Raw genomic sequence first — 18,968 nt, forward strand, 5'->3', positions numbered from 1 at the left:
AGCAGCGCTCCGAAAGCTAGTGACTTTTGCTATCAAATAAACCTGTTGGACTTTAATCTGGTGTTGTGAGACTTCTTACTGTGTTTATCCCAGTCCAACGCCGGCATCTCCACATCAGGGCTAGGACAGGCAGTTCATCCACCTGACCCCATCCTGTGGGAGAATAACAAGGTCAACCCCTTGCCCCCAGCCTGAGCCCACCCAACCCCCAGGACTCTCGGGGGACATATCCTCTGCAGCCTGGCAGCGAAAAAGGCACATAGACAGTGGTCTTATCTGCTTGACCCCCCTCGGGGCCAAGCCAGGCTGTCAGTGCTAGGGTGCCAGGAGACAGTACACTGTTGGCACTGCTAAAGCACGCGACTTGAAGTTGGGCCTAAGTGGGGATCTGAGGGGGAACGGGGCTAAGTGAGTATTGGGGCCTGAAGGTGGGGGGTGGAGTTGGGTCACCCTTATGACTGCGTGGTTAGGTGGAGTGGGGGGAGGGGGGAGTAGGAGATGACACATTAATTGACTGGTGGGGAGTGGGGGGGCTGGTGAGGATGCCCCTCCGTGCTGAGGGATTGGTGGTACTCCCCTCATCAGCACGAGGGGTGGCATCATTCCAGTTTTTTTTGGTGGAGGGACCTGCTTGCACAGTGAAGAGAAGTGTCACCTCTCACAATCCCTACATGGCAATGCAGTGCCAAAGACAGTGTCAGGACAAGCAAAGTTCCAAATTGCCTGGTAATAAAATAACAGTAGAAAGCATGTTTCCTACTTCCACCTACCTGTGGTCAACCACTGTTAGCTTATTGCCTGTGTGTGTGACATGCCTGGACACGTCCCTGCCGGCCCTGCCCGGGACTCCTCCCCCCCCGGTCCAGGTATAAAGGCGACTGCTCCCCACCCCCCTGCCTCAGTCTGGACCAGTTCATCGGCATCGGTGTGCTCCAAGTTTTTTGCTAATAAAAGCCTATTTGTTCTCGCATACAAAGTAGTCTTTGCTTGATTGATGGTGCATCAATTTTATTAGCAAAAGTTTTGGGATGGAGCAGATACTGAAACCCGACAAACTCGAATTGGACCCTCAAGCTGTAGGAGCCTCTAACAGCTTCGATCACTGGCTGCGATGTTTCGAAACTTTCCTCACCTCCTCCTCTGTCGTCCGGACCGAAACCGACAAACTACACATGCTCCACGTCTGGGTAAGCGATCAAGTATTGTCGATGATTAGAGACGCTGAAACTTACAAGGATGCGATCGAATTTTTAAAAGGCCAGTACAACAAACAGTCTAATGAAATCTATGCCAGACATCTTCTGGCTACTCGCAGACAACAGCCAGGAGAATCGGGTGATGAATTCCTGCGTGCGTTGCGAGCACTTGGCAGGGCCTGCAACTGCAAGACCGTAACAGCTGCCCAAAACACTGAGGACTTAATCAGAGATGCCTATGTCACGGGTATCAGGTCAAACTATATCCGACAACGACTGCTGGAACAGGGTGGGCTGGACCTACAAAAGACTGTGGCGCTTGCCGACTCGTTAGAGGTGGCCTTCCGTAATCTCGAGGCCTACACCCCCGACCACGGGGGCGCATCGTGGACACCGTGGCCACCGCCACCTCTGTACTCGGGAGGGCCGCAGGCCTACGCCACGTCCCACCAATGACCCGACCGCTGCGGCAGCCTCCGGAGGCCCGAAGTGCTACCTCTGCGGCCTGGGGAAACACCCCCGACAACGCTGCCCGGCGAAGGATGCAATCTGCTCCGGGTGTGGAAAGAAGGGCCATTACGTGAAGGTATGCAGAGTGAAATCGACCTCCAAGCCCAGTAGCGCCGCATGCAACCCGCGGGGGCCACCATCTTGGGCGCCGGTAGCCGCGTGTGAACTGTACGGGCCGCCATCTTGGACGCCGTCAGTCGCGTGCGACTACTCGCAAAATCCAACGGTGGCTTCGATTACGCTGGACCAATCCAGGCCTCACCAACTCGCCAGGTCCATGATGGACATCGAGGTAAACGGTCGCATTACAAACTGTTTATTTGACTGTGGGAGTACGGAGAGCTTTATTCACCCTAACACAGTGAGTCGCTACGTCCTTTCAGTACTGCCAGTGAAGCAAACGATCTCCATGGCTTCAACGTCCTACTCGGTGGATGTCCTCGGGTACTGCGTGGCGACCCTGACTGTACGGGGCACAGTGTACAAAAATTTCAGGCTCCTCGTGCTGCCACAACTCTGCGCTGCCGTACTCCTGGGGCTAGATTTCCTGAGTCACCTTCAGAGCGTCACCATGGAGTATAATGGGCCTTTTCTCCCGCTCTCTGTTTGCAATCAGCAGTTCTTAGATCGCCACCGCGCACCACCTGCAGCCTCTTGACCCTTAAAGTCGCCCCTCCCTCACTGCTTGAAAATCTCACTCCCGACTGCAAGCCCATCGCCACCAAGAGCAGACGGTACAGCGCTGGAGACAGAGCTTTTATCACGTCTGAAGTGCAATGGCTCCTAGGGGAGGGGATCATTGAGGCCAGTACCAGCCCCTGGGGAGCCTAAGTAGTAGTTGTTAAAACTGGGGAAAAACATCGCATGGTCATTGACTGCAGTCAGACCATTAACCGATACACGCAGCTGGACGCATACCCCCTTCCCCGCATATCTGACATGGTTAATCAGATTGCGCAATATCGGGTGTTCTCCACCATCGACTTAAAATCTGCATACCACCAGCTCCCTATCCGCCCGGAGGACCGCCAATATACTGCCTTCGAGGCGGATGGCCGCCTCTATCACTTCCTTCGGTGTCACCAACGGGGTCTCGGTTTTCCAGCGTGAGATGAACCGAATGGTAGACCAGAACGGACTGCGGGCCACCTTCCCGTACCTGGATAACGTCACCATCTGCGGCCATGATCAGCAGGACCACGACGTCAACCTCCACAAATTCCTCCACACCGCCACACTCCTAAATCTGACCTATAATAAGGAGAAGTGCGTATTCCGCACACACCGCCTTGCCATCCTTGGTTATGTTGTGGAAAACGGGGTCATCAGTCCCGATCCCGACCGCATGCGTCCCCTCTTGGAACTCTCCCTCCGTAGCGGGGCAAGATCAAAAACGATAAAATATTGAGGTGGAGAATCGAGCTCTCCACCGACAATTACGACATCTTATACCGGCCCGGGAAACTCAATGAGCCCCAGACACCCTGTCTCGGGGAATATGTGCCAGCGCACAAATAGATCAATTGCAGACTCTCCACAACGACCTCTGCCACCCGGGGGTCACCAGGTTTTTTCACTTCATTAAAGCCCGTAACCTGCCCTACTCCATTGAGGAAGTCAGGTCTATAACCAGACACTGCCAGGTCTGCGCAGAGTGCAAGCCGCACTTCTATCGGCCAGACAGAGCACACCTCATAAAAGCCACCCGCCCTTTCGAATGCCTAAGCGTCGACTTCAAAGGCCCCCTCCCCTCTTCTGACTGCAACATATACTTCCTCAACGTCATTGATGAATATTCACGTTTCCCCTTCGCTATTCCCTGCCCGGATATGACCTCGGCCATGGTCGTCAGGGCCCTGCACAGCCTCTTCACCCTGTTTGGTTTCCCTCGCTATATCCATAGCAACTGGGGATCCTCCTTTACGAGTGATGAGCTGCGACACTACCTGCTCTCCAAAGGCATAGCCTCGAGTAGGACCACCAGCTACAACCCCAGGGGGAACGGACAGGTAGAGAGGGAGAACGCGACAGTCTGGAAGGCCGTTTTACTAGCTCTGAGATCTAAAGGTCTTCCAGTCACCCGCTGGCAAGAGGTCCTCCCTGAAGCACTGCACTCGATTAGATCACTCCTTTGCACAGCTACCAATGCTACCCCTCATGAAAGAATGTTTGTTTTCCCCAGGAAGTCCTCCTCGGGGACCTCATTACCGTCGTGGCTGACGTCCCAGGCCCTGTCCTGCTCTGGAAGCACGTGAGGACCCATAAGTCAGACCCAATGGTCGAAAGGGTCCAACTCCTCCACGCCAACTCCCAATACGCCTATGTGGCATACCCCGACGGGCGGGAGGACACGGTCTCTATTCGAGACCTGGCACCCGCAGGTGCCCCAGGGACCACTACAACCCACAACCCCACACCCCCAACCCCCAACGTTGTCCATACAGCACCAGGGCCACAGCACACTCCCCTAGCCCCCATATATAGCACGCCTGAGCCCCAGGAGCCACCACCACGCACCCGACAATCTGAAGGGACTACAGACGACTCGAGCGACTACGACCTGGCGCCTGATCCAACACCGCGGCCACCTGAACCGACATCACAACCGGCACTACGGTGGTCGCAGCGGCAGATCAAGCCCCCAGAGAGACTAAATTTGTAATTCTGTAAATATCGTTCCACCCACCTCACCCCCGCCGAACTCTTTTTTAAAAACAGGGGGTGAATGTGGTAAACCACTGTTAGCTTATTGCCTGTGTGTGTGACATGCCTGGACACATCCTTGCCAGCCCTGCCCGGGACTTCTCCCCCCCCCCCCCCCCCCCCCCCGGTCCAGGTACAAACTAGTCTTTGCTTGATTGATGGTGTATCACTACCTTACCCTGACCATATATCACACTACAACTTGCCTGCTGTGTGCACAAGATACCACAATACACTTCACACCTCCATCTTCTCCCTGCCAGTGTGCTTTCAAACAGGCTTGGATAAAGGGTATGTTCCATATGGGTCTCTTTCCTTCTGGAGCAGCATGACCAGAAAATTATATATGAATTGTCAACTTTGTACTACTTTTTCTTTACCGGATGCTGGTAACAGTATAGCTTTGCACAGATTTTGAAAAACAAGTAATGTTTGCGTGTTTATCTGAACATCTCTATTCACGTCAGTTACAACTATTTACAAAGGCAATAGGATATGGTAAAGAGTTTATGTTCGGAATATAGAATGATCTGATGCTGCATAACTCATTTTTAGCAACACAAATGAATGTAATCTGTACAGGTGTCGATTGCTGTTAACTGTGAGTGAGTTGGGGGGGGGGGGCGGTGGGTTGCAGAATCCTTCTCTGCTGCTCCTCAGCCTCTCAAGTAACACAGAAAGTGAGGTATTCTCAAAGGAGGGACTCGTGCTTCTTTCAGGCATGTCTTGGTAAAAGACTGAAAGATTCAGGTCATTTTGCTTGATTGCACACTATTTATACAATTCTGTGGTTCTTTCTCCAACTCACTTATTTCTCAAGCAGTACATTGTTCATAGGCACAGCACATTTAATTGAATGTTCTCTCCTTAATGCACATACATCTTAGTGAACTTAATGTCTTACGATTCTTCTGTGCTATAATCAATATTTCAATCACTGCATATAATAACAGTTTTCAAATTTAAGAACTATTTACTTCCATTTCTGCACAAAAATACTTGACTCTCAAACATTTTACTTCCATTGTCTAATTCTAATGATTCTTTCATCCTCACAATATGGAATATTACCAAAATAAAAGCATTTAAAGTTGGAAAATTGTAGACAGAGCATGCCAGAAATTCTGATATGGACTTTCAATGAGCAAGACTCCACACTAGGAGAGCAAACTCAAAGTTATACCTCAGCTTACGCATCATACAAGATACTTAGCATCAAACAGTTAATAACCAATCCAAGTTTCTCAAATAAAGTTCTCAAATATATATAATAATTTTTGCTATTTATTGCTTCATACAATTGGCTGACTTTATTGCTTCATAACATTGACTGGAAAGTAGTAATAATGTATAAAGCTGAGGGTTTCTTGAAAAAAATATAGTTCACCAGAGTTTAGCCTAGCTAATACTTACAGACTGATCTTCACTGATTGGGTCCTGTACACGCCCAGTGCTCTGCGGAAGCCAAGGGGGATCAAACATCGGTACAGATGGCATGCCCAAAATTGGAGAAGGTAAAGTGAAGTTTATACTTGGAGGTGGAATCTTTAAATAAAGCAAAAAAATCATTGGTAAAATAAAAGTTAGAGAGTCGAAACTTTAATTTGTACATTTATCAAAGATAAAAAATAACTCTCTATAAAGATAAACATCTCACACATCTATAAGCAGTTGGTACGCCCACATCTGGAGTACGCATCCACAGTTTGAAATCCACAGCTTATAGAGAGTGCAAAGACATTTTACTAGGAAAATGGGAGGCGTGAGGAAGAAAACCTTATGAAGAGTGTTTTAGAATTCTTGGATTACAATCTTTAGAGAATAGAAGACTGATTTTTGATTTTTTTGAAGTTTATAAATTGAAAGATGTCTTACTACCTCTAAGCCTGAAGAATTCTTTACTCGCAATTATGGGGGCGATTCTCCCAACAGTTCTGAATTGGCGAGAAAACTGGTCTAGATCGCGACTGTTTTTTCAGTGCAACTTCAGACCCGAATCTCCCCACTCTGTGCATTGCAGAGGTCACAATCGTGAATATCATTAAATGCTAAGGGGGCGGGGCCTATTCACACCAAAGAGCCAGAAATTGGCGAGATGCACACATCTCTGGGAGATTGCTGAAAAAACCTCCCAGCAACCAGATCACTGCCATCCAATCCCCACAGACATCGCTGGCCCCCCTCCCCCATGCAGACATTGCTGGCCCCCTTCCCTCTTACAGATATCGTTGGCTCCCCTCCCCCATATAGGCATCGCTGGCCCCCCTCCCCCATACAGACATCGCTGGACCCCCTCCCCCATACAAGCATCGCTGGCCCCAACTTCCCCCACACAGACATGGCTGCCTGCTCACCCCATGCCCCCATGAATCCGAGTAAAGCAGGTACCCCATCCCTCCATCCTTTGAACATACTGACCTCACTGCTGTCCTGCAGAGAATTTGCATTGTGCTGACATGCACAACCCCAGCTTGCGAGCATTTCCTCTCTTGAATGGGAGTCTTGAGTATTGCACATCCACCCCACTGCAGCTTATTGATTAGGAGCCCCGAGTATTGCACCCCCACCCATCCCCCCCCCCCCCCCCCCGGCTGGACACAGCAACCTATTGAATGGCAGCCACTCAGCACCCCGAGGGATGCATGACACTCAATTGAAAGCAGCCTTCAACATTTTTCACAAGAATTTGCTGCCAATGGGCCCTTGACTGGCCACAGTCACTGCACCTGCATTCCCCTAATAACGCCAGAGTCCAACGCCGGCATCTCCACATCATGGCTCCCCTAATAAGGCAGAGCTGTACATAAGCTGCAGGAATGGACACACAGCCAGTCATGCCACGAAGATGTCTGCGTGCAGACCAGCACCCAGATTCAGAGGCCGACCAGGAGCCCCTGCTAGATGCCATGGGGGAGAGGCGTGAGCGAATCTTCCCCGGCCAGGGCCCTCACCCAAAGGATGCATCCGCCATGGCATTGTGGAAGGAGGTGGCAGAAGCGGTGAGTGCCAGGAGCCTGACACCGCGCTCTGGCCAGCCGTGTCGGAAAAAAATGTACGACCTTCTTCAAGCAGCAAGGGTGAGTGAGCATCCCACTTGGAACCCCGCACACACTTGGCATGGATTAGACACCTGAAGGGCATGCAACAAGTTACTATTCCCCCAGGAACAGAATCTAACCCTTTCCCCTCACCCTTCAATAAGCATCCTTCAGCGGTGACTGCTTTCCCCGAAACTGCCAGCACAACGCCCGAGACACAGGCATGCATTGCACATCATGCACTGCAATATATTAGTGCTTGCTATCCACCTTATGTTCCCACAGGAGAAGAACATTCACAACTTAGGTGAGATGACAGGCTGGTGGTAGTGTGCCTGACCTGTGGCACTGACCAGCATTGAAGAGCGTGCCATGGAGCTGGCAGGGGGTGATGGGGCATCCCGAATGGTCACGGACAGCCAGGTCGGCATCCAGCATGCAAGTGAGCAGAAGCATACCCTCAACCTAGGTCCTCCTCGAAGCTGCATAGAATGTTTTACCTCCCTTCCCCTAATGTGTGTTCTTTATTGCAGAGGAACCCGGCACTGCGGGTGTAGCGCTGCCCCTGCTGCTCTGGAACAAACTGCCCACGACCCCCTGATGACACCTCGGAGGGAGGCAGTGAGGAATCCTCTGAGGGCAGCACCACCAGCATAGAATCATAGAGGTTTACAGCATGGAAACAGGCCCTTCGGCCCAAGCTGTTTTTTTAAACCCCTAAGCCAGTCCCAATTGCCCGCATTTGGCCCATATCCCTCTATACCCATCTTACCCATGTAACATTTTTAAAAGACAAAATTGTACCCGCCTCTACTACTACGTCTGGCAGCTTGTTGCAAACACTCACCACCCTCTGTATGAAAGAATTGCCCCTCTGGACCCTTTTGTATCTCTCCCCTATGCCCTCTAGTTTTAGACTCCCCTACCTTTGGGAAAAGATATTGACTATCTAGCTGATCTATGCCCCTCATTATTTTATAGACCTCTATAAGATCGCCCCTCAGCCTCCTACGCTCCAGAGAAAAAAGTCCCAGTCTATCCAGCCTCTTCTTATAACTCAATCCATCAAGTCCTAGTAAATCTTTTCTGCACTCTTTCTAGTTTATTAATGTCCTTTCTAATAGGGTGACCAAAGTACAAAGTATTCCAAGTGTGGCCTTACCAATGTCTTGTACAACTTCAACAAGACGTCCCAATTCATTGTTCTGACTAATGAAGTCAAGCATGCTGAATGTCTTCTTCATGTACCACATATACCACACGACCCACTACCACAGAGATTATCACTACGGTGAGTACCTGTAGTGCTGAGGCTTCTGGGTCACGAACTGGTGAGCACACCACAGACACTGATGCACATCAGGTGGGGGTGGGCACATCCGAGGGCTCTGCCTCATGGGGGTCAGCCGGAGGCCAGGATTCAGCTGTCCCCAAGCCAGATGCCGGGCCTCGGGGTGTGTTCCTCCCAAGGCTGGTGAAGATGCATCAGCAAACCCGGGGAGTTGAAGGGTTGTCAGCAACCATGCTCGCCATGGGAAAGTGTGTTTCCAGCATCCAGGAAGCAGAGCATTCGATGGTCATGGGTGTCGGGGGCATGTGTGAGACACTGCTGGCCATGGCTGGGACTCTCGCTGGCATTCTGGAGACATAGCAGGCCGTGGTTGTAAGCCTCGACAACTCAGCCCAGGCTTAGAGGGCTACTGCTGAGAGGCTCCAGAGCCTGGCTCGCTCACAGAATGCTGTAGTGGAGGGGCTCCAGAGGTTGGCCCAGTCTGAGAGGGCCAAGGCTGAGGGATCACAGATCATGGGGCAGACGCATTTAGGCCTCCAGGACTGGCAGAGCCAGGTGACGCCGGAGCTTCTGGAGCTCAGCCCACCTACCTTGGCATCCCATAGAATATCCCCGGGGCCCCTGGGCACCCCAAGGGAGGAGGAAGGGTTTGAGCTCATGCCTTGGTATTCCAACAAGGAGATTCCGGACATCCCAAGACCTTTTGATTCCCCCCTTCTTCACACCGGGGCATCTCAAGGCCAGCGAGATGAACAGGGTGGCACTGAAACAGTGCCATCCACAAGTCCACACAATCCATGGTGCCATGCGTGATCTGATTAGGGTTGTACAAGATTCCCATCATGACAAATGCTGGCACAGATTATGCAGGTCAGTGTGCAGCTGTGGGCAATGCGCACCCTTGAGTCATTGCTTCATGTGCAACTGCAGCATCCGTTACAGGCATGTGTTGCTGGTCCGTGTCACAGGGCAGGGACAGACTGCAAAGCCACACCAGATGTGTACCCAGTGACAGCAGATGCCATGAAGTTCATGTCTGAACCTCTGCACCCTGGCCTGAAGCAGCAGCTGCTTCATCTGGTTAGGCCTCAGTCAGCACATGGTGCACTCCTCCCCCACCCCAGAACACCAGCACTCAGTCAAATCCCTGACCACACCCCGCGGCAAGACAATGTCACTGCAAAGTGCCCTGAAGGGGAAAGCTGAGCAGGACTCCTTCATGGAACCTCACCCAGAGAGTTCTGAGAAAATAGAAGCTCCCCCACCCCCCACCCCAGATATCACTGGTCCATGGGCCAGCACCTGAAGATAGCAGGAGGAAGCCCACCAGGCATCTCCAGGGCCTGCCTGAAACATCCCCGTGCTCCACTAGCAGCATTTACCTCCTCACACCAGTTCAAGGCTGCCACGCCAGGTTGAAACTTTTTTATACCTACTCTGATTCGTGCCAAAGAGATGGGAGACGCGAACATGGGCGGAGATTGCTGTGTCGATCCTGATAATGGCATGCTAAGGTATGGTAAGTAATGCAAATCAGCGGCACGCTGGTTTTCAGCACGGTCCCGGTGGCGCCATTTTTCTCCGGTTGGGAGATGCGCGCGGGTCGTAAATGTTCGCAGGGAACCCGCAAAATGACCGACACGCGCATCCCCCGACCCGACCTGCCAGACGATTTGCAGGTCGCATTGGGAGAATCGCCCCATGTGGTCATCAGTATAAACTACAGAAAGTTAGTTCACATCTTGATATTCACAATTTTTCTTCCATGTAGAAGCGTTGATAGTTGGAATATTTTGTCTGATTTTCGTGTGCATGCTGAAAATGTAGTGACTTTTAGAAGACTTGTCAAAAACGCAGTGTGATTTCTATGTATGTATTGTCTGATGTTGTTGCTGATTTTGTTTTCAATACTGTGCCTATGTGCTTTGCACTGTATGACAATAAAGATAAATAAATAAATTGAGGTATGCAAAGACATTGATTGAATATCTACAAGTATGAATCTTTAAATAGTTATAACCATTTTTCCAATGCTTTTCTTGAAATACAAATACCTACGTCTTTGAAAACCATGAAAGACGATAAATGATGGAAGCAATGCAAAGTAAATGGGAATGATAATGGGACAAGTAAAGAAAAAAAGGATGGGTCTAGAGGAGATGTGAATGGCAACAGCAGAATCATACCAACAGCTGCTGTCTGAAAAAATAGGAGCAATGGAAATGAACTGAAATTATTGAATTCAACATTAAGTTTGGAGGTTGCAAAGAGCCTGGTCAAAAGATACCATTCCTCCAGCTTCTGTTGAGCCTCATTAGGCAGTGGGTAGTAGGCTGAGGACTGAGAGCTGAGCGTGGGAGTGGGGCAGAGAATTAAATTGACAGGTGACCGGGGCAGCACGGTGACACAGTGGTTAGCACTGCTACCTCACAGCACCAGGAGCCAGGTTCAATTCTGGCCTCGGATGGCTGGATGTGGAATTTGCACATTCTCCCCGTGTCTGTGTGGGTTTCCTCCGGGTGCTCCAGTTTCCGCCCACAGTCCAAAGGTGTGCGGGTTAGGTGGATTGGCCATTAGTATCATGGAATTAACAGGGTAAATATGTGGGGTTACGGGGATGGGTGGAATTGTTGTCAGTGCAGACTTGATGGGCCAAATGGCCTCCTTCTGCACTGTAGGGATTCTATGATTCTAAACTCAGGATCAAACTAGTGGATGGAAAGGGGGCATTTCGTAAAGTAACCAATCTGTGTTTGGTCTCCTCAGTGTAGAGGAGACTAGACTATGGGCAGTAAATACAGTACCTAAGTTGAAAGAAGTATAAGCAAATTTATGGCACCTGGAAGGAGTGTTTAGGGCCATGGATGGTGGAAAGAGAGGAGGTACAAAGGCTGACGTTTTTTCTCCTGTACTTGCACACAAAATACCAGTGGAAGGGGAGGGCATTGTAGGGGGTAGTTGAGGAGTGGACTAGGGTATCACTGAGGGAACGGTCCCTTTGGAATGCTGAAGGAACAGAGAGGGGAAATAACAGAGGATGATCCATTCAATGCAGAGGATGTTGGGTCAGAAGCTAATGACAAGAGGAACCTTAACATGGAGGGAAAAGGTTGAGAACAGAACTGTTGGGAATGCAACAGATACACTCGACGACCCTGTCGTCAATCATAGTGGAAGGAAATCCTTGGTTCAGGAAAAATGAAGACATCCTGTAGAGTGAAGTCAATTTGCAGGGTCTTCAACAGATCTTCATTTTACCTCTAGTGTTAATGTTGAACAGATTTTTATCTGTCTTTGCAGACACAGGACCACTGACCATCTTCTTCTGCACCTGCACATCCCCCTGAAACTCCTCCACATCAGTAATGTTCCTATTTTTGCTCTAATTCTTCTTCTTGATATTTAAGAGTGCAATGTAGATGGAGATAAGAATGGGGTCCTTACAAGAAGTGGGGTATGAAGAAGCATGGTCAAGATATTTGTGTGAATTGATGACCTTACAGGAGATAATGATCAACAGCCTATTCTCAGAAATGGAGGTGAAGAAATTGAGTAAGGGAAGGGAAGAGTGAGAGATGGTCCATATTATGGCAAAGGAAGGATGAAAATTGGAAGCAAAACTGGTCAAATTTGGGGCAAGAGCAGGAAAGGGCGCTGATATAGCCATCAATGTATCAGAAAAAGAGATAGGAGATGGTCTCAAATAGGCCAGGAACACAAAATGCTCCCTACATTCCTGGAGAAGGCAGGCATAGTTAGAAAGCACGTGGGATCTCATTACAATGGAGAAAGTGAGTGGAGTCAAAGGAGAAGTTATACTTAATCCTGTAAAGTCTACCTTAAAGATCTGTTGGGCCCCTTCTTCCATACGTGGCCAGACCTGGTACCTGAATCTCCAGAGTGTGTTAAATTTCACAATAGCATTGATACGTTGTACAGCCTCTGGATGGTGAAATTCAGACATTACCATATCTGAGACAGCATCAGGAACTTTAACAGCACATAATAGAAACATGGCCGCTGTAGGAAGAAAGAAGAAACATTTTACATTTACATAGCTCCTTTCACAACATCAGCACAGCCCAAAGTGCTTTGCAAATAATGAAATACTTTTTGAAATGCAATTACCGTTGTAAAGGACAGAACATGGCAGACAATTTATGCACAGCAAGATCCCACAAAGACTAATGAGATCAATGATTAGATCATCTGTGGGATACATGTTGGCCAGAATACCAGGGAGATTGCTGCTCTTCAGAATAATACCTTGGGATTTTTTACATGCGACTGAGGAGGTAGACAATGACTCAGTTTAAAGTCTTATCTGAAAGACAAACCTCTCACAGTACAATCCTCCCTTAGTACTGCACTGAAGTAGCAGCCTGTATTGTGTGCTCATGTTTTTGGAATGGGACTTGGACATGATTTTCTGACAGGGGCCAATTTACAATAAAACACGCCATGCCTAGGCAGAGGCCCTCCAAACGACAGGGGCCCCTCAAAATGATGAGCAAGTCTCTCACAGCCAGTCAAAGGCATAACTACTTTGAAATCCCTTCCAGAATTTACATGTCAATCACTCTGCTGAGCCAATCACAGAGGTGAAGGTAGTTCTTTTTCTAACACAATCACCAGTCAGAACTACATTACCAATGTGGTTTATGGTGCTGTGGACCTATGCAGTGTGCAATCAGGGAGAGACCCAGCCTGCGGTGCCTCATGGGAATTGTATTTCTGCCGCATGCAACAGTGCAGCAGCCATGTTTGCGAGCTCAAATCAGAGAAAGCATGAGCCTAAGCAGCTATCACATGGGCAGGCTGGAATTGTAAGCGCACACGTATAAATCCCAGCCCTGAGTGGTTGAAACCAGGATCGCAGCCATTTAACCCCCTCTACTTCAACACTTCTCCTGACCTACACCCTCCCTCTCCTTCACACCCCCATCCCTCACTACCCATCCTTCATCCTTCACCCCCATTTCCCCCTCCTTCACCCCATCTCTCACTTCCAATCATCCTTCACCCCCAAGCCCTCTTCAACATACTCCCATCCCCCTCCTTCATCCCCATTCTTCATCTCCCATTCTCCCTTCCTCAGCTTCCATCCCCTAGTAGGAAAAGACTGATTGTGTGGGAGTGAGTGTGTGGGAGACCAGTTTATATCCGGTCTGCTTCAGGAGTGAGCCGACCCTGACAGCAATCTCCACTCAGAGAGGTGCCCACTGCATTGTGATACATTTGGCTACTGTAGATGTTCAAGACGTATTCGCCATCACAGTAGGGTGCAGCACACAGGAGGGTATCACCAGCTCACTGGGAGAGAGAAGCACATTCTGCAAATCAATCCCCCACCCTAACACTAAAGCGAAACCAAGTGAATCCACTTTAAGCCTGCATTCCCTCAGAAAGAACAATGTATTCTGCTTTTCAATTAATGTCATTTCTTCCTTTGTGTTACCTCTCGCAAATCAAGACAATGGCCTCTATTATAGAATCTCAGCACCGGGGCTGTGACCTCCTTAGGCTTCCCAACCTGATAAATATTTTATAAAAATCTAGGCTGGTATTCTCTGATTTCGCCTGGGATTCTCTGGTCCTGCTGCAATGAATGGAGTTTTGGCTGAGTGCCAAAGTCTCCATTCTTGGTGGCAGTGATAATTGGGTGTACAAGATTGGAAAATTCCTATCCAAGACTTTGGTCATGTCAAGCCAAATTCTCTCAAAATATTGAGGCTTCTTTAGAACCGAGAAGTTTTGTCAATCATTTCATTTATCCTATTTTTAGCATACGTAATTAGCAATGTATATCATGAAATGATGATAATTGGTCAGAAATTAGGGTGCACTACTTTATTCAACAGATAGTATAGCAGGAAAAAAAGAAAACACTGGAAAATCTCAGCAGGTCTGGCAGCATCTGTAAGGAGAAAGAAGAGCTGATGTTGAGAGTCCAGGTGACCCTTTGTCAAAGCTAAAAGGCATAGAAAGTGGGAGATATTTATTCTGCAGGGGGAGGGAATGAAAGATGAGTCATAGCCATAGAAACCAGGGGAAAAGGCTGCTAATAGCTGTTCACAAAGAGAATAAAGGGTGTGAATGGCCAAACGGCAGAGAAGCTGTAAGCTGTGACAGATAGAGATGTTGGGGGAGGAGGGGTAATGGGACAGAGGTAGAATGTAGAAAAGGGGAAGTGGGGGGGGGGGAGAAAAGGTAAGGGGGATGAAGTAGGGGGAAGGAAAGAGTGCGGGGGGGGGGAGAGAGAGAGAGGGACACCAAAATAGTAATCGATGTACCGGTAAAGGAGTTGTGGGAGGGGACCTGGGTAGGCCTGGAACAAGGAATGTTCCACATACTCCATAAAAAGACAAGTGTAGCTAGGACTCATGCGGGTACCCATTGCTACTCCTTTGATTTGGAGAAAGTGGGATGAGTTAAAGGACAAGTTGTTGATAGATAGAACAAGTTCAACCAGGCGGAGGAGAGTTGTGGTGGATGGGAATTGTTCAAGCCTCTTTTCAAGAAAGAAGCGAAGAGCTCTCAGGCCGTCCTGGTGTGGGATGGAGGTGTAGAGAGATTGCACATCCATGGTGAATAAGAGGCAGTTAGGGCGTGCGAACTGGAAGCTGTCAATATGACGCAGATTACTTATTTTGTATAGCAGGAGGGTGCAGGCAAGAACTTCTTCCTTACTCAACATGTCAGGAAGGAATATATTTAATCAGTAGCAGTACTCCTGAGATGATACCATTTTCCATGTGGGAACCGTAGAGTTTCACAGCACAGATGAAAGCTATTTGGCCCATCATTGTGACTGTACAGCTCTCAGAAAGACTGTCCACATCATCCTATTTCCCATACTTCTCTATTTTCTTAAATTTCAGATATGAAACGTATAATGGAGTCCATTCCTGCCACTGTTTCTGATGGGAACATTCCATGTCCTAACAACCCCAATTCATATTAATAGACGTTGTATTATCATATTTCATTTAGTGAGAAAACTGATGTTCATTGAAAGCAGTGTCACAGGTAGACAGGGTGCTGAAGAAGGCATTTAGCACATTGGCTTTCATCAGTCAAGGCATTGAGTATAGGGGTTGGGGCATTATGTTATAATTGTTTAAGTCACTGGTGAAGCCACACTTGAAATATTAAGTACAGTTTTGCCCACCCTGTTACAGGAAAGACATTGATAAACTGGGAAGAATGCAAAGAAGACTGATGAGGATGTTGCCAGGATTAGTGGGCCTGAGTTATAGGGAGATATTGGCCAGGCTAAGACTTTATTCCTTGAAACGTAGGAGAATGAGGGGTGACATTATTGAGGTGTATAAAATCATGAGGGGCATAGACAGGATGAATGCACATAGTCTTTTTTCCAGGGAAGAGTAATTGAAAACCAGAGGGCTTGGTTTAAGGTGAGAGGGGAAAGATTTAAAAGGGATCCGAGGGACAACTTCTTCATGCGGGGCTTGGTGTGCATATGGAATGAGCTGCCAGAGAAAGTGGTTGAATCAGGTACAATGGCAAAATTTAAAAAGCATTTGGCTAAGTACATGGATGGGAAAGTATTAGAGGGATATGGGCCAAACATGGGCAATTGGGACTAGCTGGGAGGGCACCATGGTTGGTGTGGACTGGTTGAACCGAAGACCTGTTTCCGTGCTGTATTGCTCTTTAACTCTACTGCTGTGGTCAACTTGTTCTACCTGCTGCAAGAATATATATTTTCAGATATAAAGAAAGGTTTCAAAATTGGAGACTGAGGTGCGCTGGTTGATGCAAATAAGTTATAGAGAAGAAATATAAAGTTGTTTACATAAATAGTCAGAAAGTAACCTGAAAAATATTTTTTTCATAAAGTATAAAAATTGGCAAGATTGCACGCATTGATATCAGGTACAATCTAATTTAACTAAAGGCATAACTGAATTCCAAAATTGCATCGGAAAAAACAATTTATCAGGTGGCATTCCCACCCTAAACGTTCTGTCAGTGGCCAGAAAAACCACATGGGTCCTTTGAAAGATTTAGCATGGTGGTGAGGATTGGGGGATAGGATATGACTGAAATGTAAATATGTCTGTAGCAATAGTGGCACGGTAGCACAATGGTTAGCACTGCTGCTTCACAGCTCCAGGGACCTGGGTTCGATTCCCGGCTTGGGTCACTGTCTGTGTGGAGTTTGCATATTCTCCTCGTGTCTGCGTGGGTTTCCTCCGGGTGCTCCGGTTTCCTCCCACAGTCCAAAGATGTGCAGGTTAGGTTGATTGGCCATGCTAAAAATTGCCCTTAGTGTCCTGAGATGTGTAGGTTAGAGGGATTAGTGGGTAAATATGTAGGGATATGGGGGTAGGGCCTGGGTGGGATTGTGGTCGGTGCAGACTCGATGGGCCGAATGGCCTCTTTCTGTACTGTAGGATTTCTATGATTTCTATTCATTCTATGAATAGTCTTCTCAATCAAATGAAATATGTTAATACAATGACTATTAATATAAATGTAAATATATATGATTTGTATTCACTTTCACAGTTGAAGATGATACATCCTTCTGGACTCAACATTGAGTTCAACAAATTTAGATTTTAACTTGCCCTCCACCTTGACATGCTCTTTGTTTATTTTGTTTTCCTTAGTTTGTCCCAATACAAACCCCCCTTCCCATAGGGCCATCTGTTCCTTGGTTTTCAGTTTTGCTTTCACAGAGCACTGATCTTTAATCTCCTATTCATACCTTCTGTCACCTTATTCCACTGTTGGGTAACCTACCTCTCCACTCACCTGATGAAGGAGCAGCACTCCGAAAGCTCGTGATTCCAAATAAACTTGTTGGACTCTAACCTGGTATTGTGAGATTCCTTACTGTGCCACTATTAGCACTTTTTCAGTCTTTAATGCCACCATTAACACCCCTTTGTCCTGTGTCCATGAAATCTTTGTCAATCTCTCCTGAGTGCTGATTTATCCCTGACCTTCTATTCTGCCTCACTGCCTCCAATCCCCTCTCAAATTATATAATCATTACAGTTCTATCCTCCTCAATTCTGTGGAAGAGTCACATAGACTCAAAACATCAAATCTGTTTCTCTCTCCACAGATACTGCCAGACTTGCTGAGTTTGTCCATCATTTTCTGTTTTTATTATAGTTTTATTGATGTTTGGGGATTTAAATCATTAATACATGGGGAAACAACATAATAGGATATTGAGAAATTAATTATATGGCCAACACAATTTCTTCAAGCTCCTGCAACTCAAAATCTTTCACTACACCACTGGTGGTGGTGGTGGGCAAGGAGGGCAAGTGTGAAATGGGAAGTGGGGGCAGTGGGGTAGAGAAAGTATGTGTGAGGGTGGGGAAGAAGAGTGAGTGTGTGCGAGGGGTGGGTTATGGCCTTCAGATCCCGGAGTTAGGGGGTTGCAAATGAAACTGAGGACAGGGTACCAATAAACTGTAAATGCCTTTGCTCAGAGAGGTGAAAATAATCAAATGCTGACACCTTATATTACTTATAAATAATTACTTCCATTCCACTCCATGTGCTCCCTAAAGAAGGTCTTTGGCTCATTGTCTGCTGGATGCTTCATCCTGAGTTATCTTTCCTTAATAGTTTTTGTCAGTGGCGGTTTGCCAAGCTGGAATAGGAATTATTCTGAGCCACCTGTTAGCCATCTAGCCAACTGAGCTACCCAGCTCCCTCCAAATAATTGCTTAAACATAACCAAAAGAAGTAAATAAGTGCATGAGAGCTTGCTCACATGAGAAAATAGTCTTATGTCCACGCAGACCATCGGTAAAATTTAATATGATTAAGTACTGAAGTCCTTTCCTGTTGGTCAAATTAGGCTCTCAATTAAAAATCTCATGCCAATTTTAATATGTCCAGTTTTGATTTCAAGTTAAGAATATTGTGCAATAATGATATTTAGGTTTTGCTTGTCTTTTGCAAGCTTTATCAATAAGGCTTACGTTTACGAAATATACGTTTCAGTAATACATTGACAACATTCACTCATCGGATCCAACAGTCAAAAATGTTGCATTTGCAGTTTTATTTTTCTTAAGTGTGGTGTATCAACTGTAGCAGAAATTGATGCCGTTTTATTCGGTCTCTAAACTATCCACCAGATGGTGTACAAAAGAACAGCATGATTTTCTCCCCCCTTTTAGGAGCACTTGATGCCTTTACAGAAACAAAAATCATGCCATTCAATTTACTAATTCT

General features: G+C 47.5%; 1 protein-coding gene across 1 annotated transcript in view; it reads right to left on the minus strand.

Moving 5' to 3' along the window:
• Positions 1-18,968, minus strand: part of unc80 (unc-80 homolog (C. elegans)) — a 505,340-nt gene that overhangs the window by 232,989 nt on the left and 253,383 nt on the right. Inside the window, exons 32-33 of the mRNA XM_078227718.1 lie at positions 12,577-12,758; positions 5,823-5,954 (exon numbers count right to left, since the gene is read on the minus strand). Of these exons, the coding sequence (XP_078083844.1) occupies positions 5,823-5,954; positions 12,577-12,758 (314 nt within the window). The remainder of the gene's footprint in view (positions 1-5,822; positions 5,955-12,576; positions 12,759-18,968) is intronic.

This window comes from Mustelus asterias, chromosome 14, assembly GCF_964213995.1.
Source record: "Mustelus asterias chromosome 14, sMusAst1.hap1.1, whole genome shotgun sequence".
Lineage (NCBI taxonomy): Eukaryota > Metazoa > Chordata > Chondrichthyes > Carcharhiniformes > Triakidae > Mustelus > Mustelus asterias.